This window comes from Mustela putorius, unplaced genomic scaffold (genome assembly GCF_011764305.1).
Source record: "Mustela putorius furo isolate JIRA1106 unplaced genomic scaffold, ASM1176430v1.1 tig00000788_pilon_pilon_pilon, whole genome shotgun sequence".
In the NCBI taxonomy this organism is placed as follows: Eukaryota; Metazoa; Chordata; class Mammalia; order Carnivora; family Mustelidae; genus Mustela; species Mustela putorius.
This window is the reverse complement of record NW_025421481.1, coordinates 63,916-86,352: the sequence shown is the minus strand read 5'-3', so window position 1 is coordinate 86,352 and position 22,437 is coordinate 63,916. Positions and strand designations below refer to the sequence as shown.

Genomic DNA, 22,437 nt, shown 5'->3' with positions numbered 1-22,437 from the left:
TCAGGGATGTTAGGATAGAAAAGATCTGCTGCAGAAAACAGAACTAAAGCACCAAGTTTTACTTCCCCTTAAGAATGGCCTCCCATAACCAGTTCTTCAATTTTCCCTGTACCTGCAAGGGGCTGTTCAATTCTAGCCCCCCCCCATCTCCTACAATAGGTTTCCTTATTTCCCCTGATCAACATTTTGAAATTTATCAGAAATCGACAAGTGTATCATTTAGTGATTTCTTAAATTACCATTTTTATAGTCTAACCATCTCGTAAAATTCCTAAGCATCTTGAGGGTTTTAAAGTTTGTCAATTTCCCTTCCCAATCCCTAGCACTTTAAAGATATCCAATTAAAAAGTAAGTTAATGGAATTAGTAATATGTATGGAATAGGTCACCGTGAAGGTCACTGTCTAATAATCTTCAAAAAGACCTGGGCAGGCAGAGCCCAATAATCTACTTAGGGCTACTTAGAGCAGTTTGTTGGCTCTCTGACACCTGGTTAGTTGAGTGTTGAGAAGTTACTTAGCTGTGCTTCTCTGAGCTTTCTTTTGTCCTCTCTCCTTCCTTCCCTCTTTCCTCTCCCTCCTCTTCTTTTTAAAATGTTTATTAAAAAATTTGGGGCCACCAGCCTCTGTATCAAGCACCAGCGTTCCAACAGGGGCCAAAACAGACAAGACCCTATCCTCATGGAGCTTCTAGTTGATAGGGGAAAAGCATTAAGTAAATCACATTCATGAATGGGAGTAAGATGACAAATTATTGTAGACACCACAAAAGACTATAGTGAGGTAGGGGATCAGACTCCGTCTGGGGTTAGGATAAGGGGTTAGTATCTCAATAGAGCTTCTCGCTATTGAGTTACGAGGAATGAGTGGAAACTAAGGGAAGAATACAGTTTCAGGCAGCAGAAAGAGCATGTGCAAAGGCCCTGTGGTGCTGGGAATTGTGGTTCTCTGGGGGAAAAAATGAAAGAAATCTATTGTGGCTAGATCAGAGAGAACAAAGGCGGGGGTAGGGGATGCTTCTCATGAGGTCAACTCAGACAGAGACACATGTTCTGTAAAGATTTTGACTTTCAGCTGCTTAAAGAGCATGGGAGGAAGCCACTAAAGTGTTCTAAGAATGGGGCATGGAGGAACTGCGTGAGTGACGTACATGTCTTAATTTGTCTCTGCAGGAGCAATGCAGTCATACACGTGGTCTCTGACCTATACGGTGACAACGGCGGCAGGGTCCCCAGCGGAAAACTCCCAACAGCTGCCCTGTATGAGGAGTACCCATGTGCCTTCTTCCTCCGTCACACACAGGATACCAGTTTATCCGCACAGAGAGGAGCACGGGTAGGCGAACTGCCTGAGATGCCATTGGACTTTTATATTTGGGGTCACTTAGCAGCTGTTTTCTCAAAGGGCAGGAGGAGTACTGTCCTCTGCAGGCACTCAGTACCATCCTGAGTATAACAGACTCTTGCAGTCCCCACGGGGCCCTGGAGGTGGGCATTAGCAAGCCCATTTCCCAGATGCAGAAACTGAGATGATGGCTCAAGTTCAGTCCCTCGGGGTCACACAGCTGATAGATGCAGGGCCCAGACTGAGCATCTGTCCTGTCACATCCAAAGCCTGTATTCTTCCCTCTCTTCTGCTTCAGAGCCCCTGCAGTTTCCCCAGGCTCGTAGAGCCTTGTGGTAGGCCCAGGCCTCCTGTGACTGGATTAGAGGAGGGCTTCCCCACCTGAGGGCTGAAGGTCTCTGGACAGCGGCAGTTGTTAAGGGGGCTCAGGGAACCCCCATGGGTTCTACTGGTGCTTTGTGCCCAAAGAAATAAGTCATTGGTTTTGCTCATTTTTTCCCCAAATCTCTGTTGGGGAAAAAATGTTGTTGCTGTGATGAATGAACCACAAGTCCATTAAGAGGTGTTACCTGAAAGCAGAGGAGCTTCTTGTCATCATGCAGTGTCTTCATCAAAAGACACTAATCCTAGAATGTCTAATGTGCAGTCATCTGAAAACTACATGACATTAAAAGGGCCCTTATTCTCAAGAAGGCGAGATTCTGCCACATGGGTACTAGGAGGTGTTTCCAGCAGAGCAGCTGTGCGGGACACAGGAGGCGACCCCCTCAGGTGTCGTCCACATGGTGGCCCAGCAAAACCCAGCAAGACGCCAACCCCGAGGCTGGACGTCGGCCTGGCTAATGGCTGGCTGACTCCAAGATCTGTCCCCAGGGTCAGGTCCTCCTGACCTTTATTTTCTCAGGGGATCTCTTAGGATATCTTTCCACGCCTTTAGAACAGACTCTGAAAATGGTTTCAGGAAGCCTTTTGATTCTGGGGCAATGGCAGAAGAAACACCCACGTGGTCTTAGGTCTGTGTTTTTGCTAAGGAGATGTTATTAGGAAGAACAGTGATAAGAATATCCTGTATTTCATAGGACTTTCTATCTTATAGAGGGTTTTCACTTATCTGACCCTCAGAATAACCAGGGCCAGCATTTTTACATAAGTGAGAAATAAGGCTGCGGGTTGCCCAAGGCTCCCACAGCTAGAAAGGGGCAGAGGCAGGCTCTCTGGCACCTGGGTGAGCGGCCCATGATGCATCTCCCGTGGGGCCTGGACGATACAAAACATAAATCCCCAAGTAATTTCTTCTTTCTTTCCTATTTGACTTCAGGCTATAATATGGGGCTTTCCAACAGAACAGGAGTAGAAGTTTCTGTCCCTAATTATGTTTTGCTCTGGGCTGCCTTTCATTCCCTGAGCGCGCTCCAAATGGTAAGGGAGGTGTGCCGAGGAGAGAAGGAAAATCAGCCTGGGAGTTTAAACCCACAACAGGGTGGCGATGGTAAGAACCAAAAAGAAGGAGAAAAATGGAAAAGAAGAAAGAAGACCAAAAAGAAAGAAAAAAAGATGAGGTTGATTTTTGGAGGCATGAAAGTGATCCGCCAGCCCCGCCCTGACTCCCACTCTTCACTGTGTTTCCTGCGTTTCAGATACACGGGAAGCTACAACTATGGGAGCTACGGCAGCCAGCACCCTCCCCCCATGCAGAGCCAGTACCCGGCCCTCCCCCACGACACGGCCATCTCTGGCCCGCTGCACTACGCCCCTTACCACAGGAGCTCCGCACAGGTGAGTCCACGGTCCTGCTTGCTGGCCTGCCCGGGCCTCGAGTCCCTTGGTGGCAGGTCTAGTCAATTTCACACAGTTAATAGGTACCTTCTGTATACCACGCGTGTCTGTCACCAAGGAGAGGGGAGGATCCTTTCCTCAGGGTCACGTCCACCTTTTGGTGGCTGCCCACTGAAGTGGGTGCTCGGCCACTGTTCAGGCTCCACTCCCTCTTGCCACGTGGGTGCACACCACCTGTCTTTGGTTCCGTCCTCTCTAATCCCAGGATCCAGTCAGCCGCCGTGTCTGCTGCCCTATCTCAGGCAGCCGCCCACACACGGGATCAGCCATCTTGCTGGTGGCGGCCCTCGTCGAGTCCTGTCAGGACGGTCACCTGGCAGCATTCTAACTGGTCTCTGGGTCTCATGTCTGTTCCTTTCCAGTCTGATCCACACACACAACCTCACCAGAAGAATGTTCCTGAAATGAACCCTATATCAGATTGTTCTCAAGCCACACACTTCCTTTGGCTCTTCACTTGTCTAACAAACCAAACCAACCCTCTGTGGCCTGTGGTGAATGGAACTTGTGGTTGCACCTCTAACGCCAGTGTTGGGCCCTCTGCTTGTCTCAGACACTTCCTGTTGCTCTGGCTTCAAAGGCAGTTGGTCTCCAGTTCTATTCAATTCTATATCCTCAACAGCTCTGCACCCCGCACTGTCCTTGCCTCAGCTCGGGGCTAAGCTAAATGGTGACAAAACCCTCCCACCGGTCTCTGTGTCACTGAACCTGCCCCTCTCTGGCCCATCCTCTAGACTGCAGCTGGAGGAGTCTTTTGGAAAAAACCCGACGGGCCGTTAACACTCTCCCTCTTTTGACGTCATCGCATTCAGAGTCACATTCAGATCTCTTGTCTCTTATGACATGTTACCTTACGACGTGTCTTAGCATGTCTTAAGACTTGTTACCATCAGGCTTTTGCCTGCCTCTGTGGCTGACCAGCCACCCCACTCCATTTCCTCCAGACGTGCCAACCCCTGTGCTGTTCACAGATGCTCTTCTCCCAGGGTAGGACTTTCTTTCCCCAGACTTGGGCGTGTTGTTCAGGAGCCACACTTATCTCTGCAGCGCCTTCTGACACCAGTCCTTCCTTCCTCCAGGACCTTATGAGGTCCCACTGCTCTAGACTCACACAGCGCCTCACGCCCTGTTATCATCACTGACTTCTCTGACTCCTGCAGGAGACCCCAGAGCAACTCGAGGGCCAAAAAGTAAGTCTGGTGTCCTTGGGTCACAAACCCTGGCACCTGTCAAGAGCCACAGCTACCTCTGACTGAACACTTGTCATAGGCTAGGCACCATCCTGAGCACTTTACACATCGTCACGGTAATGTGTGCAGAACCTCCTGCCTGAGGATCTGAACCCAGGCAGTACGACCCCGTGTGTCCAAGCTCCTACACGTGGCCCTCTGCCCCCTCTCCTGTGCCAGCATTCACTAAGAGTTTCTGGAACCAGTGAGACAGGAAGTGAGGCATCACAAGCAACGGGAGTGCAGAGGACCCTCACTCCATGCTGTGGGGGGACGGGCAGCCAGGCAGGCAGGATGGAGCACGGCTCGAGGCGGGGAGTACTCAGGATAAACTGGAAAGGGGCCCAGTCTAGGCAGGGAGCTCTGCTGCGGAGCACTTGTGGGAGTCTAGAAGAGAGATGGCAGGACCCGAGCAAGGGTGGAGGCCAGGATTGCATCAGCTGCCAGCCCGAGGACCAGCCTCGGAGGGGAGGCACTGAGGAGCCTGTATCCACAATACACGGGCACTCGGGGCAAACAGGCCTCTGTTTTGATTTCCATCTGCAGTACCAAGGGAAGCCCCAGTATAATCCCCAAACAAGCCAAGAAGTTGATTCCACTAAACCATCACCTGGGGCATTCATTATAGGTCTCCCAACTGCGTCACGCAGAGAAGCTGGTTCCTGAGGTCCTGCTTCCCTTGGGAGCAGAGTCTGTGCTCCTCACTGTGATCTGCAAGATGCCTCCGAGCTGCTCTGAGGCCAGCTCACATTGAACAGAAGCAGCTCACGTGGGCCTTCACTCACTCATTCATTCATTCACTCCTCAAATGATTGTGGGATGCTTGCTGTCTGGCAAGTGGGCGCCAGTCCCTGATCAGACAGTGGAGAAAGGGACAGAAGCGCACCTGCCCTTGGAGAGCTTAGGCTCCAGTAGAAGACAGTCATCTAAGCCGCAGTGGCCAGATCAAGCTCAAGTCCTAAGCCGCAGTGGCCATCATTGTCCTCCCTCTTTCCTCCCGCCCTTGTCTTTCCTCGTGAAATTTCAGGGGTGGTATCTTTAAAGCCATGGCCATAAAAAGAAACCAGGGTCTCCTAAAGGCCCATGTGGTCCCTGGTGATCAATGATAGGTCTGCAGCTTCCACTTCTGTGGAAGCCACAGAAGTCCCCGAACGGAGCACTATCATTTAATAGCAGCTCTGAATCAAAGGACCAAGGACTAATTGAAAGCCCACGGAGGAGCCCTTTGAATCCAGACGAGGGGTGAGAGGTGACAGGGCCGGGCAGCACCATGCCCTCCGCCCCTCTGACAAGGCCTTTTGACAACCTCTGACCCCCACCACACACTCACATTCTGTGCTTGAAGGGTTATGCCTTAGCCTCCATTTGTTAAGTGGGGTGAGAAGTTAATTATATCACCTCTCTACCCGAGTTGATTGGGGGTGTGTGTGGCCAGTACAACACAAAGAATCCTTTGTTTTTTCATTAGCATTTATGCATCAAGTCCTGTTGTAGACTCTTGCAAATACACACTCTCACTTAATTCTCATAGCAACCTGAGGAAGAAGGCAGTTTTCTCCAGTTTCTAAAGATGAGGAGATGGCCTCATAAGGTAATTTGCCCCAGCTTATGCATCCAGTAAGCAGCAAAGCAGACTCAAATGCAAATTCTCCAGCTCTGAACCCCAAGCCCGGGGCCATGAACACTACCCCCAATGTGTTTTTGGAGGGTAGATATGAATTCAAGAAGTTACTGCAGCTATTCCCAGTCAGTTTCAAGGGACCAAAGAGAAGAATCCCCTACCCTAGACTCCCTCTTTCTTTCTTCCTGTGGTACTCTGGTTTAACGTTGAGCATAGAGGGGAAATCCCACTGCAGGGCTGATTAGTGCCTAAGAACTGAATATCACACTTCATTATATCAGACTTACTGGGGAAAAGATCAGTCTGAACTGGAGAAAAACCACAATTCTAGAACACGGTTAAGGAACGCAGGTGGCCATCAGCACTAGAGTAACTAAAACCAATCTCGGCAAATGAACGCCCGTCTTCAAGACGAATGCAGTGTGTCCGGGAAGTGCCCCCATCCTGCGTCCCAGCCCCAGCGGGTGTATGCTCGGAATAATCAGAACCCACTTTTTTTTTTTTTTAAAGATTTTATTTATTTATTTGACAGAGATCACAAGTAGGCAGAGAGGCAGGCACAGAGAGAGAGAGAGGAGGAAGCAGGCTCCCTGCTGAACAGAGTGCCCGACACAGGGCTCGATCCCAGGATCCCGGGATCAGGACCTGAGCTGAAGGCAGAAGCTTTAACCCACTGAGCCACCCAGGCGCCCCCCCCCCCCATTTGGTTTTTGAACTGGAGTATGTGTATGCCCTTACCTGTAGTAGTTATTTGCACGACACATGCTTTCCTCTTGGGTAATAACAAACATAGACCTCCAGTCCTGCTTGAATTCTCGTAATTTCTGAATTAGTCCTGATGAAGGTTTCACACTGTAAGGCTTGAACGATTTCAGAAAAACACCCTTCTTGCGACTATGCCATACTTGTTCACATCCAACTAAGTGAACGAGGGATGGTCTCGGCTGCCTCTTCCCAGGTGCCCCATTCCCATGCCCGACCAAACAGGGAAAACCAACCAGACCAAATATGTGCCTGCAAAATATTTCTGAGCCTCATTCAACACACATTTGTGGAACTTCTACCCCCCTCAGCGGCCATGAATGTGCACTGGGCCCTGGAGCCCAAAAGCTGTTAAGTGGGGTGAGAAGTTAATTATATCACCTCTCTACCCGAGTTGATTGGGGGTGTGTGATCAACTAGAAGCTGGAGGGCTAGAAATTCCCCTAGCGTAGACTAGAAAGCTGTGCTTTATCCCTCATCCGCATGGCCAAGGCCGGGCCTTGCCAGCCAATCCCGCAGCTCTCACACAATCTCCAGTGGCCCCGCCCTGCCCTGGGCCATTCTGCTTAGGGTGTTCCCCTGAGCCAAAGGGGAGAAAAGTCAATCAGCCAGAGTAGTGGAAGATCTGTGACTACAGAGCCAGCTTCCTGGGTTCAAATCCCAGCTCTGCCTCTAATCAATTCCCTTATCTGAAAAATGGGAAGGATTGTAGTACATATTTCTTAGGGTTGTGAGGGTTAAGTGAGTTGATAAAGATTGGAACAGGGCCTGGCTCATGGATAACACTGTTTGTGTATATCATCTTTCATGACACCAATTGTGTAATTAAAGAATATCTATTTCTCTCTACTAGCTCTACAGAGACAGGGACCACATCTTTTCTTCCTGGCTATTATATCCCCAAGGCTCAGAATAGATGTGGCTTTTAGCAGGTGTTCAGTTAAGTATCTGTCCATGAAACGAAATGAATGAATGGCTCCTCACTCTGATACTAAGTTGCTCTGTGACCTCAAGCAGATCGTTTCCCCTCTCTTGACCTCGGTTCCTGCATCTGTGGAAGGAGAGGTAGGATCAGATGGTCCGTCACTAAGGCTCTTCTATTATTAACGGATCATGATCCTATGATGCGAAGAATACTAGTAACAGCTAACACATTTTGAAAACTTACTGTGTGGGAGTTCTGAGTGTTTCATGTGTATTAACTCATTTAATCCAGACCCTAAAAGCTCAGCGGATGTGGCTTGTCTGGCCAAGATTTGTGGGGGAGGGGGAGCTACATCCTCTTCCAGAAGAGGCTAAGAGGAAGCCTGCCCAGGGGCAGGCCCACTGGCAGAACCTCGGTGCGGTGTGAGAGCCGCCTTTCATAGGAAAACAGTTTGTGCTTCTGACGAGGCCACCTTTCACCCCTTGCTCAAGGAGCAGCCCATTTGCAGAGGGTCAGGGATAAAGGGCTCATTCTTCCCTCTTCATGTGCAGGACCATCGAGTCAGCCTCAGGGTGGGGACTTGTTTCTCAAAATAGAACTTCCTAATGTGATTCCAAAGAGGCCCAGAATCCATCACAGCTGGGATGGCCACCTGACAGGAAGTCGGACTCCTGATGCACGCGCACACGCACGCACGTGCCCACAAGCCTCCCTCAGCCCCTCTCTCACCGGGTGGGGACTGGGGACTTCTCCCCAGCTTAACATCAGTGACCACAGCGTGTGATTTAAGCCAGCAAGTGGTAACTTCCTGTTACGGGCCCTCAACAAAAAGCGCCTTTATTCTGGGCAGAGCTCTCTGGACCCCAGGGTTTGTGCCCAGCATGCTGGAGGACCCCGCACGAAACCGGATGTAAAGTGTGAAAGGTGAGGCGGGTGCCACAGGCCGGCCTCAGCCGCTCCCACCAGACTGAATAGAAGCTTCATTGGTGGCTTTAATCACCAGGCTGAGGCAGCGGGCCCTTCAGCCTCTCATCTTTCAATGGTCTCTTCACCACGGGGAAAACGAGTCACTGACTCATTTGCAATTAGCTGACCTAACGGGACAGATTTTTCCATGCTGCATTCTGTGGTAACAGGATTTTATTGTCCCATTAGAGATATTTTGAGCCAGTCTCATTTCCAGGCAATTACGCTTTTGAGCCTGTGACACCACCCCTGGGCACAGCTGCATCTAGGGTCCTGGATTAGGCACAAAAGCCACACTCTCTTGGGTTCTGTGGGAAAGAGGCTCCACAAGTCCATATGGCGACATTTTACCTACACAGGCCAAGCCAAGGCAGGTTCTGTCTGAATGAGCAAGAGGAGGCCTGGTCAGAGGAGGCCCTCTGACCTCCTTAGAGGAGGGCACTTAGAGCCAGAGGGACAGAGACATTAAGGTATAATGGGGTGTGTTCCGAAACAGGCACGTCTTCCTCTCTCATGTGATTCAGTCATGGCCGGTTATGCCTAGTTTGTGCCACAGCGATGTGGGGGGACACGCTACCCCAGCCCCGGGTTTCCATGCCAGCCTCACGTTAGCCTGCTGGTGGCTGTGGCTCTCATGTGCATACACGGCCTGGAGTATGGGATCCCTAAGCTGCTTTCTAGAGGTAACACCCTGGTGTTCGGTTGCCAGATAGCTGCTGGGATGCCCGGCATCCTTCCAGATATTGGGAATATGGTAGTGAACATGGCGAAGCCCAGCCAGGAGCTTATGAATAGAGAGCAGTGGAAAGAGACAGCTAACAAGCAGGATGGTAAGGGCGTGGCCTGAGAGGCAGAGCGTGGAGCATTTAGCATCCTGAGATAGGATGTCCAGAAAAGTCTCTGAGGAGACGACGTTTGAGCTGAGATCTGAAGGAGGTTAAAAAGGCAGGCCATGCAAGGAGCCTGGGGCTAGGATGGAAACCTAGTGTTCTAGGCAGCGGGAACAGGTAGGACGAAATTCCCTGAGCGGGGAACCAGCCTCGCATGCCACAGGATGGGAGAGGGGGCCTCTGGGCCAGGGAGAGCCCCATGAGCCAAGGTGACATGCACGTAGGGAGCTTACTTGGGAGACTATCAGGAGGGGGAAGCAATCTTTTGGGAAAAATGCAAGACTGTTTTGTAATAATATTAACATTACCTGTGTGATACCTGGGATCTTGTTTTCTTGGGCAAGGTCAAGTACCACTATGATCTCAGGCCTGAGACTTCACCATGGCTGCCCCACACACACAGGACCATGTAGATTCTCGTACTGGGCACATGGGTGCACTCAAGGGTTTCTGATCCGATTTGGGGATATGAAAGCCTTGGTATGCGTTCAGAGCCCTGGGTGCTTCTCCCTTGACTTCCCAGACCCCATCTCCACTCTTCTCCCTCTTTCTGACCTGTTCTTGGGCTGGGAAGTGGCTGCAGTTTCAATACAAGAAATGCTTTCCCATATAAAAAAAACCCAGGAGTTCTTACCAGGAGTTGGAGCCGTCTCTCTTGATCCCTGAGTAACTGTTTCTCTCTGCATGCTTTGGGCCTAACAGCCTGCCCCTGCTTTCCTCAGGCTCCCACTCAAAGCAGCAGAATGGTTCCGTGTGGCCCCCTTGACTAAAGGGAGCAGCCACTATTGTCAGAAACCCTTCTCAAGGCTGTCTAGGCTTCAGCCTGTCTGTCTCCCCCCTACCTAATCCCTCGGGGATCCACTCTCCAACTGTCAGGGAAGACAGATGGGGAGCAGAAGAATTCCTACTTCCTCTCTCTCCCCTATTCGCTGCCTTTGCCTCCTTGTTGACTGGCACCCATCCTTGCTGGGGTGGCCCTTCTGTAGCCCAGGGAGGAAGTCTGTGTGTGAACCTGCCAGCCACTTGGAGCTCTCAAAGGGAGCCTGAAGCGCCACACGTTCCTCCCCTCTAAAAGGGGCTTATTTGCATAGCTGTCTTGGAAACAGAAAAGAATGTGGAAGAAGCACTTCTCTTATTCCCAGTTCTTTCTAGAGCTACTTCCCCTCTTCTGTCCTCCACAAAGCACCCCTCCCATCCCCTCACCATTGGCTTATCTCGACTCCTTCCTCCACATTCACACCAAGCCCCACAATTCACCATTTCCTACTTCGTGCCTCTTTCAGGACTTCAGTGAATGTGAACCAAAAAGAGAGATGTTCTCTAAATGATAGGCACTAATAATAACCTTCGAAGCTGTTGGCTTGCTTCCTCTTCAAAAGCCTGCTTTTAGGCTGCAGTTCATAATTGAATTCAACTGTAAAATGCTATTTTTAATAATGTCACTGTATTTTACTTGGTAGTATTGTTCTCTTGGGTTGATGAAATGAGACCTATCACATCTCCTAATGGTAAAATTCACAGCCATACCTCCATACATCCATATCTGTTTGGACATGCTGTTACTTGTATACACACACACACACACACACACACACATACACACACACACGCCTGTACTCCCAGTGGGGCTCTTCCTTCTTTTGGATTTGACTTCCCCAAATATTCTAGATTCCAGGCACAAAATCAGTACTCTTACTTGAGTGAACACCAACTGTGGATATGAAATCCTTTGCATTTCTCCTGTTGGTTCCTTAGAAGTTTCCATCTTTCAGAAGTTCACTGATTTCCTTCCTATCAACTTTTATTAATAGCATCTTAAGAAATTAACTTAAACTGTGAGCATGACCAATATTGTGTGTATGCAACTTGCAAGCTAAGTTTAACTTTGTGGAATTTCTTTCCCCTCCACAAGTACCCTTTCAATGGCCCTACTTCCCGGATGGAACCCTGTTTGATGAGCAGTACTCCCAGACTGCATCCCACCCCAGTCACCCCCCGATGGCCAGAGGTGCCCACAGCCAACACGTGCTACACAAGCCCGTCTGTGCATTCCACGAGGTATGGAAACTCTAGTGACATGTATACACCCCTGACCACGCGCAGGAATTCTGAGTACGAGCACATGCAACACTTTCCTGGCTTTGCTTACATCAACGGAGAGGCCTCCACAGGATGGGCTAAATGACTGCTATTGCAGGAATCCATATTTAATATTAATAATAATTATTAATAATAATAAACCCAACAACCCACCCCCAGAAGACTTTATCTCTATACATCATAACTCATGGACTACTCTTAGGTGTCCATTTCCCTAATGAACGTGAGTCTGGGATTCAGTGTGGAATGAATCAACTTTAGTTCAGAAACAGGACTCACTGAAAGTCCGTGAGATTGGGTTCCTGTAGCCAAGCCAGACTTGACTGTTTCTATAGAGCACTATTTTGGGCAGGCCAATCTGTGCCTTTTCCCTCTGTTCCATGACTTTGCTTTGTGTTGGCAAACACTCCCCGTAAGCTACTTATTTTCCTGTTGACAAAAGTTCATTAGTCTTGATGGATACTAGAGACAGAGTCTGGTTTGTGTTCTTGGATGGGCACATAATTCACCAAGAACATTCACCTTGCCATCTGTCAGTCATCTTACTATACCACGAACAGCCCTCAGGTATGTTCTACGCATCCCTTCTTCCTGGTGGTGCCATCACTGCTTCCGGGAGCACCAGAGCAAAACGCTGGTGTCTGGAAAACTCTAGAGTCCCTGTTACCACACCCATGTCTTTCACAGTACCTGCATTGTCTTGGAATGTAAGCACTGTCTAGAGGGAAGGAAGAGGCCTGTTCTGTATGCCTTAAGTTGACTGAGGTTTGTAGGGGACCGGGTCTTCTACATACAAGTATTTGTCCTAAGTTTGCACAATGGCTAGTGTCAGCAAAAGGCAGGAGAGGGGTTTTTAAAATTCTGTGAGAATGTGGGTTTATGGTATTGAGTATCACACTCAGCTCTGCTGTATTAACTTTGTGAAACCAGATGGACCAAACGTTCACTTACCAAGCACCAAGTGTGAAAACGACTTTCATGGTTCCTTCATAAGACCATAATAATTTCCGACACTTTGATAGAAAAAAAAAAATTCAAAGCTGTGCCTTTGAACCTATACTATACTGTGTATGTGTGGAAATAAGAAAATGTATTGTACTTTTGGAAAATTTTTTTCGTAGGCATTTTTCTGTCAGATTTGTAGCAATTTGTGAGGTTTGTTAGAGATTAACATAGGTTTTCTTTCTGTATTATAAAATGCACCAAGCAATTATGGTGGACCTATTACCCTATGGGTAAGAAATAAATGGAAATATGACATCGGATGTTTTAGCAGTTGTTCTGTAAATAAAATCTTTGATCACACCGCTCAGTGTGATAATCATGTCTACAGCTAAAATGGAAATAGTTTTATCTGTACAGTTGTGCAAGATATGAATGGTTTCACACTCAAATAAAAAGTATTGAAATGACCTCTTTCTTCATTTTCATTTTGCATTTGACATTTGAAAATATGTGTGCGCGTGTGTGTCAGAGAGAGAGAGAGAGAGAGAGAGAAATAAAGAGTAATGCATAGCATTGTGAACACTTAGGTTGAAGCAGGCAAAATTAGGTGGCCTCATCTGATTGTGCTTATCCACTTCCCCCGTCATCTTGTTGTAAAACAATCACTACCGTTTGGATCGGCCACACATCCAGTCCTTGAATGATTTAGCATTGATAGCCTAATGGAGGTTTGTAGGGGACCAATCCTACATACAAGGATTTGGCTTAGGTTTGCACGATGTCTAGCGTCAGGAAAGAGCAGGTCTTATAGGGAATATTATTCTTCAATACCAGCATCACGAAGAGGTCCCCTGGTACTTAGTTCATTATGCTTTAATGATCACTGGGTGCAAAGGTATTACAAGCGCAGGGCTTTAAATGCTAATAAACTTCTGGGATAGAACAGTAACATTACTGAATACTTAATAAGTTTCAACAAATTCTTCTCCAGCTCTTCATTTTAACGCTAGGGCTGAGGAGTGAGGATACAGAGGCAAAATGACTATTTTGTCCAAACATTAAAGAGTAGGATCTATGAGAAATTGAGAGCCACAGATTTCCAGAAATGGTAGCAGTGACTATTTTAACTAAAAGGCAAAAGAGAATTTGACAACTCAATTTGCATGTTGAAAGATTTATTTTTAAAGCCAAGCTCTTACTTGCCATTACATAACATATTTATACCTAAAAATGATTTTAGGATTAAAATGATATATTTTACATAGCATCCCTTAAAAATATTTCCCTATGTTGTTCAACAAAAAGAAAGCAGATGTTGGATTTCACTCTCTGAAGGTAAATTAGTTTGATCTCTCGGCCACGATGTGTTAGTTGGCCCAGTCTGAGGAAAGCAGCACTGGGGGCGGGGGTGGGGGTGAAGAAGAAAAAAATGTCAGATTTAGTCACCGTGTAACAGGAGCCCAAGAAGAACCAGGCCTGTTGCTCTCTTACAATAGAAAGCTAGTGCTCCGTAAAGGAAAGGATGTAGTCAGTCTGACATTGGACTTACCAAGCATGAAAAAAATGAAGCATTTGCCAAATTTTCTGGCCAGGTAGCACATAACGAACAATACTTGTGTGCAAGTAACAGCCCCAAGGTCATTAAATGGACAGATCTTGAGGCAGAGATCGTCTCAACCAACAAGGGCCCAATCCCAGAGAACAATGGTCATTGCATCGACTTTGCAGGGGAGAGAACGCATGCCTCCTCCTCACTGCAGAGCCGAGGATGGGGTTCAGCACTGTAGAAAGACGGCAGCTTTCCATGAAGACAGGGGGTCGCTGGGCGCGCTCTCCAGAACGCAAGGAGCCCGCTCTTGGGAGTCGAGTGTACTGCCCGTGTTCCCAATTGTTCTAAACCTTCCAGTTCAGAACTGAGAAGGATCTGATTAGGAAAAGACAACAGCTGCTGTGAACTCGTGACTCAAATGCACCTTCTCTCCCCTCTGATGGTTCCTCGCCAGTGACCAGAATGGGAACGGGCAAGGTTGGCAGCTGGGAGTAGGGCCAGCCACTTGTCAGAGGAAGAACAGAGGAGTCTTGGCAATAAAGGGACACTCCCCTCCTTAGGACTCTTTTTGAAAAGGACTCTGCCAGCTTGAAACTGGCTGAAGTCATGAACGGCAGCCAGCCAGGACGGCTCACCCACGTTGCAGGCCTGTGGCGTCCTAGGCGTCCGCCCTGCTGTGTCCCTTTGTCAGGCCTCTCGTGTGCCCCAGGTCTGGGAAGAAAGGGAATCTGTGGCGCTTCTGAGATTGCAACCCAGTCAGAGACCAATCAGAAATGTGTGCCATTGGGCAAGCCCAACCCGAATGGAGAGAGGGACTGAAATCTTGGAGAAAGATCTGAAAGGGAGTCTTGGCTTCACCACCACGTGACCTCGGAGGCATTACCTCCTCAGTGAGGACCTCAAGTGGGCAGGTTCTAGGACTATAACATCTCAGATTATAGCCTGTGCGCTGATGGAGCAAGGCTGGCAGATCCCGGTGAGGAGGGCAGACAGCTCAGGGGAGACACAGAATGGACTGGCAGCTGGGCAGTGACTCAGAGAGGGAGCCACAAGAGAGAGGCGACGGCTCCACCAGCTGGTGCTCAGACACAGCCCAGGGTTCGTGCCCATGAGCCGGGCCCGTAAACCTGCCCCCGCCACTGAGTGAGGCGTACCCCCTTCCTCAGAGCCAGTCCCCCCTCTTCCACAGCTCTGGACTGCGGTCTTCTGCTGTTTCCCTGCCTCCAGCTCTGTCCTTCACACTTGCTTCAAAGTGACATCAATCAAAAGGTCGGAAGCGAATCTGCTGATGGAAAGAGCAAAAACAAACGGGCTGTTTGTCCCAACGTCTTGTACGTCTTTTAGGCAGAATCACAAGATTCAAAAAAAAAAAAAAAAGTAAATGCCGGGGAGGGGATAGTATAAATACTCCCTTTATTAAAGGGAAAAGGGCATGTGTGTGGGGTGCGGGGGGGGGGGGGGCTTGATGTAGGTCTCCTGAAGCACAGAGTTCACACTTAGTCAAGAGCCCGAAATGTGCAACACGTTGTCACTGGAAGCTTAAGAGAAAAAGATGGCTCTCCTCCTTGGCTTCGAAGGGAGGAAGCCCCGAGATTAAATCTCGCTCTCACCGAAGATGCTATAGAAGGGACATTTCTGCTCTAAGTAGGCCTGGACTTCAGCGGCTCTCAACTCTGGCTGCCCAGTGGAGTTAACCCTGTCCACGTTTTTAAAAATACTGACGCATACGTCCTATCTAAGTAATTGGCCAGGAATGCGACAACCCCCCCCCCCCGGCCCCCAACAACAGCACCAGCAGCTTTCAAGCTCCCCAGGTGATTCTAATATGCAGCCCAGGTTGAGAACAAACCCTTCCACCTTTACGCTCTAAGATCCAGGGGTCTGCTACTCCCTGAGTGTGCACCCCAGGGTTCCAGTCTGTCCAGAGTGGAGAAGGGTGCCACTCCCCATAACCTAGGCCGCCTGGGTTCCCCGCAGCTGACGAAGCTGCCCCTAAGGGCACTGTGTGGTTTGCCCTTCAGCCCAGCCCACCTCTCTACCGCCGCCTGCCCTCCTAACCTGGACCTTTTCTGCTTCAGTTCCTTGCCAGCCTCCCAAGCTGAACCCGCTTGGACGCGGCCCCTGTGCTTTCCTCTTCTTCCAAGGAGGTCAGAACCTTTTGTGCTTCGTCAGCCTCCTCCCTGAGGCTCGTCCCCCGGCCGTCCTCCTGCACCTCGCGCCCCCCCCCCAGCCTTCTCACCCCCATATTTTGCTGCTGCTGGTGTAGGTGCGACAGAAGACGTGGGCCCCAAGAGTTGAGAAAGGAGCTGTTGCTAGGAAAGGAGTGTGGGTGAAAAGAGGTGGTGGGCGGGAGAAACAGGGCTCCCCAGTCCTATTCCTCCCTTCGCCATCATAAATGCCTAAGAGCTAAAACCAGTTGTTTGAGAAGGATGATGAGAAATGATGAGGTCTGACCGCGACAGCAGGGGTGAGAGAATCCGCCTCGGAACAGCTGCAGGGCTGCCGCTCGGTGTTGAGACTGGCCTCCGGACAGGAGGAAAGAGCCTCGGAGAGAAGCTGAGAAGGGTGGATTCTTCCGGAACTGCCAGACTGTGCTCCCCCTGGGGCTGACCTCCGGAGTGTCCCGGCCCGCGCCTCTCAGACCCCATCAACGGCGAGAGGGGAGATAAGTCAAGGCAAGTGAGTCTAAGCGAGGAGCCCCGCAACACGCTCCCCTCCCCTCGCTCTCCCAATTGGGTCTGCCTCCCTGGATGGAGGTCCCCATTTCTTGGGGTCTGCTCTGTGCCAGGCATATCATCAGATGGCCCGTCTCCATCCCTCACAACCTCCTTGCAATGCCAGTGGCGTAATCGTCTCTGTGTACAGATGAACAGACCGAGGCCCAAAGTCACACACGGTTAAGTGGCAGGGCTGGGATCTGAACACACAACGGCCCCGCTCCAGCGTCTATGCTCTTCCTACAACCACACTCCTGCCTTCTTCCTCCTTCCTCCTTTGTCTCCACACCACCCCCCACCCCCTCACCCCTGCCAGCCTCTCTCCTAAGCGCCTTTGGCTGGTGCAGTTTTTCAATCAACCTTGACCATGGTAATAGAACCTACTGGGGTTGAAAAGAGTTTCAGAAGTTCTGGGAAATTCTTGTGTGCGCTCAATGAAGGCAGTCTCTAAGCTGGGCACCAGATCCTTCCCCCACGCCCGAGGTGGCATTCCACTCACTGTAAGTCAACAGCACACGAGCTTTCCCTCTGTCATTTCCCAGGGTACCTACGAACAATACATGATCAAGGACCAAGATTGGGTCATTCTACACAGAAACAGGAACAAAAGAAAATCAGTAATAATGTAAAAAAAAAAAAAAATACCAGGTCACAGGAGGATTTTTATTAGCAGGTTGAAAAAAGACTCTGCAGGGGAGGTGCAATGAGCCAAGTATTCAGGAGAATGAAGTCATTTGAAGGGGGGAGGCAGTGGGGGGGGGGCTAGCTACCTCTTGCTGTTCAGGTCACTACCCTTTGACAGCAGTGGCCTCTGACCTCAACAACCCCACAATTCTGTTTTGACTGACCCTGAAACCCATGAAATTCAGATGTAGGCACTGCCCAAAAGTTGAGATAAAGCTGACTAATATGGGAAAAGCTCCCGGTATGTGCCCCCAGCTGAAAGGAGCTGGCAGTTCTCTGGCGGTGGACGCAATTATTCTGTCTTCCTCCTTCCAGGGAAATGCTAATCCTTCATAGGCAACTGGAGGGGAAGACTAAAACGTGTTGATGATGAATGACAATAATCCTTTGTCCACTCCTGCCTCCTCCTAGGGTTGAACCTTAAGAGTTTAATCAAATGTTGGTAAGTAAATTAATGCTTTACTGCCTAAACAGTTAAAAAGCAAGTGGTGGGAAGACAGGCTTTGAGAATTTATTTCTTTTGACTTGTGAATCTCAAACACTTAATTGCAAAGACACGGATATAGGGTGTGTGTGTGTGTGTGTGTGTGTGCGTGTGCGTGTGTGTGTGTTTTGAGTGTTTTAGTCTCCTTACTTACACATACACATATATATGACAATGTCCCCAAACTGTCCTGTCCCCTGTTAAATTATGTCAGCCTTAAAGACATGAACTTCAAGGCTGAAAGACCAAAGCAGTGTGCTAGAATTACTCTTCTGTTGTTACACATCAGCAACAACAAAACTCATGTGTTTGTACACCAGTAGGAATAACATGACCTTTATCCCCGGATCTTCACATCATTGTGAGGGAGGCTGCAGTTTTCATTCCAGTTCAGCTAACATTTCAGGGGCTACTCCACACTGGGGCTGCTGTGCTGCCCACTTGGATGGCCATCTCTTGTAACCCTCCAAAGTTTTATAATGCTCGCTGCAGCTGAGAAAAATCAATGCTCAAAGAGGGTGAGTGACTTATCCCTGAACACCCAGGGACAGAGTTAAAATTCAAACGAGTCTTTCGGCTTTCAAGTTTTCCCATTAGATACAAAAAATCAGTTGTCAGTAGGGGTTTTAAAGAATTTCACGAATGATGGGCTTCTGAGATGCACGCAGAGAGTCGGGACTCAAATCCAGGTTTTCCAATCCCCGGTCCCGGGGCCGTTTGCCACATGACAGCACCGCCACCCAAAGCGCTGGGTTTTCCCAAGAGGTGCTGGATGGGATTCCAAGCCAGCAAGATGCAAATAGGTCTGACCCACATTCCAGCTCTTGGATAAATAAAAACTCCTAAAGGGCAGAGCCCATTTTGTGTGCTTCATTTGAAAGTCCCACTGTGGACAGTCAATATTAAACAACGATAGAAGGACTAACAGCATGGGTTCAATTTTAGCAATTAAAATACTGGGAATATGCCCGAGGAACCTAATAAAGGTGCTAAAAGGCTGGATCGAGTAATCATAGATTTTTAGGAGGTTTTTTTTTTTTTTTAATTTTTTATTTATCTGACAGACAGAGATCACAAGTAGGCAGAGAGGCAGGCAAAGAGAGAGAGATGAGGAAGCAGGCTCCCCGCTAAGCAGAGAGGCCGATGCAGGGCTCGATCCCAGGACCCTGGGATCATGACCTGAGCTGAAGGCAGAGGCTTTAACCCATTGAACCACCCTGGTGCCTCACATTTTTAGGAGTTAAAAAAAAAAAAAAAAAAACCTTCAAAGTCATCCAGTCCAACTCTAATTTTATGATACTTGAGAAATTAAAATGATCTGCACAATTATTTTACACCAGCTGGCAACAGACCCTCTCCTGTTTCCCAGTGTTATTTATCTTTGTCATATGGCAGGGTAAGAGAATGTTTTCAGGAACATCACATTCCACAAACTGAAGTTGTACTGGTTGGCTGTGGGGTCATCATTGATAATGAACTGTCTCTCAGATTTAACTTTTACTTATCCCACTGACCAACTGACCTCTTAAGAAATCTCCACTGCTGGCTTTCAAGTTTAACCAGGTTGGTATTTTTCAATAAGTGTCTCACTAATTTTGGTCTCTTGAACTCCTCTCAAGGCATCCCCCTCACCCCCCCCAACCCCCGGTCTCCTGGCCCTCCAAGCTCTCTCCACTATTTTCTCTATATAATTCACCTTCGCCAGAAAGGCTTCTCTGCTTCCTTGTCTTCCCATTAATGTGTATCTTGCTTTGATTTGCACAGTACTTAATTCTCCCCTTCCTGCTAGAAAAGATTCATGGATTGCCTGGCTGTTTCTTAGACCCCCCAAAGGACAAGATAAATGGTTTCTACTCACTTTTCACTCACTTTTATTTTATTTTTGGGGGGGGGGTGCCTAGCACAACACTGTGCTCCAATAAGCACCAAATATTTGTTAAAGGAACAGACCATGTTAATTAGCTTCTCTACAAAAGGGGGATTATTGGTAGAAAATGAAATAAAAATCACTTTTACCTGCTAGTTTATTCTGAATTCTCAAAGACTAACGGGTCACAGGCACACGAGTTTGATAAGTCTACAGAAAAACTAGTTGTGGTTGATACGCTATCAAAATCTCGGCCCAGGGACACCTGGGTGGCTCAGTCGGTTGGACAACTGCTTTCGGCTCAAGTCATGATCCCAGAGTCCCGGGATCGAGTCCCGCATCAGGCTCCCAGCTCCACGGGGAGTCTGCTTCTCCCTCTGACCTTCTCCCCTCTCATGCTCTCTCTCACTGCCTCACTCTCAAATATCTTAAAAAAAAAAAAAAAATCTCGGCTCAGTGGTTCTCAACCCTGACTGCTCACTCAAATCAACTTGGAAGCATTTACAGCTACCAAGACCTCACCACAGATCAACTGAATCAGAATCTTTGCAGGTGTCCCCAAGCAATGATTTGCAATGATTTGTAATACATTGGTATTCGATCGGCACATACTGATTCCTACAACCTCACCCTAACAGATTTTTCTAAAGACTGAGCATGATCAAATATGGTTTTGTTGTTCTTGGAATCATGGAGTTTTGGAACTGAGAACTAAGATACTATCTGGACCAACCCTTTTATTTTATAGCTGAAGTTTCTGTGACTTAAGAGAGATTGAGCAAGTAGCCTGACACAGTGGCAAGGTGATTCCTGTGTGACAGGTCATGTCCTGAATTAGTGGAATTCTCTGGTTCAGGGACTGTAGCAAGTAGACCAAACTGTTCTGCTCTTAAATTTCTGCTTTCTTCTATAGAAAATGTATAAAGTGTGTGTGTATACATTTATAAAATGTATAAAGTGTGAGCACTCGCTCACCCATGCACATACAAGATTTGGATTTTAAAAGCTGTTAGCACCAGGTACTCCTTAAAGACCAATCTGGCACATTCCATCGAGCCCATTGTCACAGCAGAGGAAATACCACAAGGGGATATATCAAAGTCTAAAAGAAATGACTAGTATGTATTTGCGGGTTTTTTTCACTGGCCCCGGTCCATAACATTTTATGCTTCAGAGCCCAGTGCACTTTTAACCCTTAACTATACCACTTATTAGTAGACTTATTGCTTGTGAGCAAGCTAATCAACACCCTGAACTTCCCTTTTCTCTATAAAAAGGAAGATAGTGCCTGTCCTATTGACCTTGCATTTTTCCGCCATTAGGAGGATTAACTTAGATGATCTATTTGGAGATATCTGAGAAGAGTAAAGCACTATGTGAATATATGTATAGAATATACATATTAATAGAATAAATATATGTATAAAATCATTATATTACTATCTTTCAGAGCAACGACTCGTGAGTACTTATGTATTTTTATTATCTGGGCTCTAAATCCTAATTCTTCAGTACATGCCACCCAAGAATCAATAGGAACTGGAGCTATGCTGGACTAGAAGCTCTAGTCACTGAAAGTATCACATAACTAAATATTCAGCGAGGTAAAGTGATGTAGTGACCAGAATTTAGCTAGTCTAGGCTCTAGTCCCAGAGTCTGCTTTTAACTATTGACTTTGGACAAGTCACTTAATGTTTCTGGGACCAGAGTCTCGTCAGTGGTCAAAGGATGACTTGAATTAGAGTCAAAGATCCTTTTGATTTATAAAATCAGAATATTAGTGCTTAATTAAAATTACTAAAGTGCAGTTTCCCAAGTTGTTAATTGATGTGGTTTTACATTTTTTTAAAATCTCTTTTTAGAAGTACAGGGTCGGAGGCTAAAAACACAAGCCTATTTCTGGTAAACAGATATTTTAAATCCATGTCTAAGACCCTCTTTAAAAGAAACATCTCAGGGCACCTGGGTGGCTCAGGTCATGATCTTGGGGTCCTGGGATAGAGCCCCACATCAGGCTCCCTGCTCAGTAGGGAGTCTGCTTCTCCCTCTCTTTCTGCCTCTCCCCACAGCCCAGCTCATGCTCTCTCCTGCTCTCTCTCAAATAAAGTCTTTTTAAAAATTCTATAAAAGAAACATCTCAACTCTGATACTTCATGCTTGTTAGTATCCTGTCATGGTGCCCTTGTTCCAAAAATAAATATATGGTTACCCAAAAGGCATGTAATAGGACACAGAGTAGGAACCCAAATACTGTTACCTTAAAGCTCTCAGTTTGAGTCCTAGCTCTTGTTACCTAGCTCATCTGAGCCTGTTTTCTTATCTATAAATGGGAACAGTACCTTTCTCAATAATCCATTGAGACAGTGTATATTAAAATGTTTTGTACACTGTTAAAAACAATTGCAAGATATTACTATTATCAAAGGAATGTAGCTTATTATCGCAACACCTCTAAGAACTGTACTTTTTTTTTTTTTTAAGATTTTATTCATTTGACAGAGATCACAAGTAGGCAGAGA

General features: G+C 47.7%; 1 protein-coding gene across 5 annotated transcripts in view; it reads left to right on the top strand.

Annotated features, from left to right (window-relative positions):
• RFX4 (regulatory factor X4) overlaps positions 1-13,083 on the top strand; it is a 156,603-nt gene extending 143,520 nt beyond the window's left edge. For all 5 annotated transcript variants that reach the window (XM_045084750.1, XM_004743066.2, XM_013051553.1 and 2 more), the window contains 3 exons: positions 1,171-1,333; positions 2,980-3,118; positions 11,484-13,083. In XM_045084750.1, the coding sequence (XP_044940685.1) occupies positions 1,171-1,333; positions 2,980-3,118; positions 11,484-11,756 (575 nt within the window). In that variant the 3' untranslated portion in view covers positions 11,757-13,083. The remainder of the gene's footprint in view (positions 1-1,170; positions 1,334-2,979; positions 3,119-11,483) is intronic.
• Positions 13,084-22,437: the final 9,354 nt, after the last annotated feature.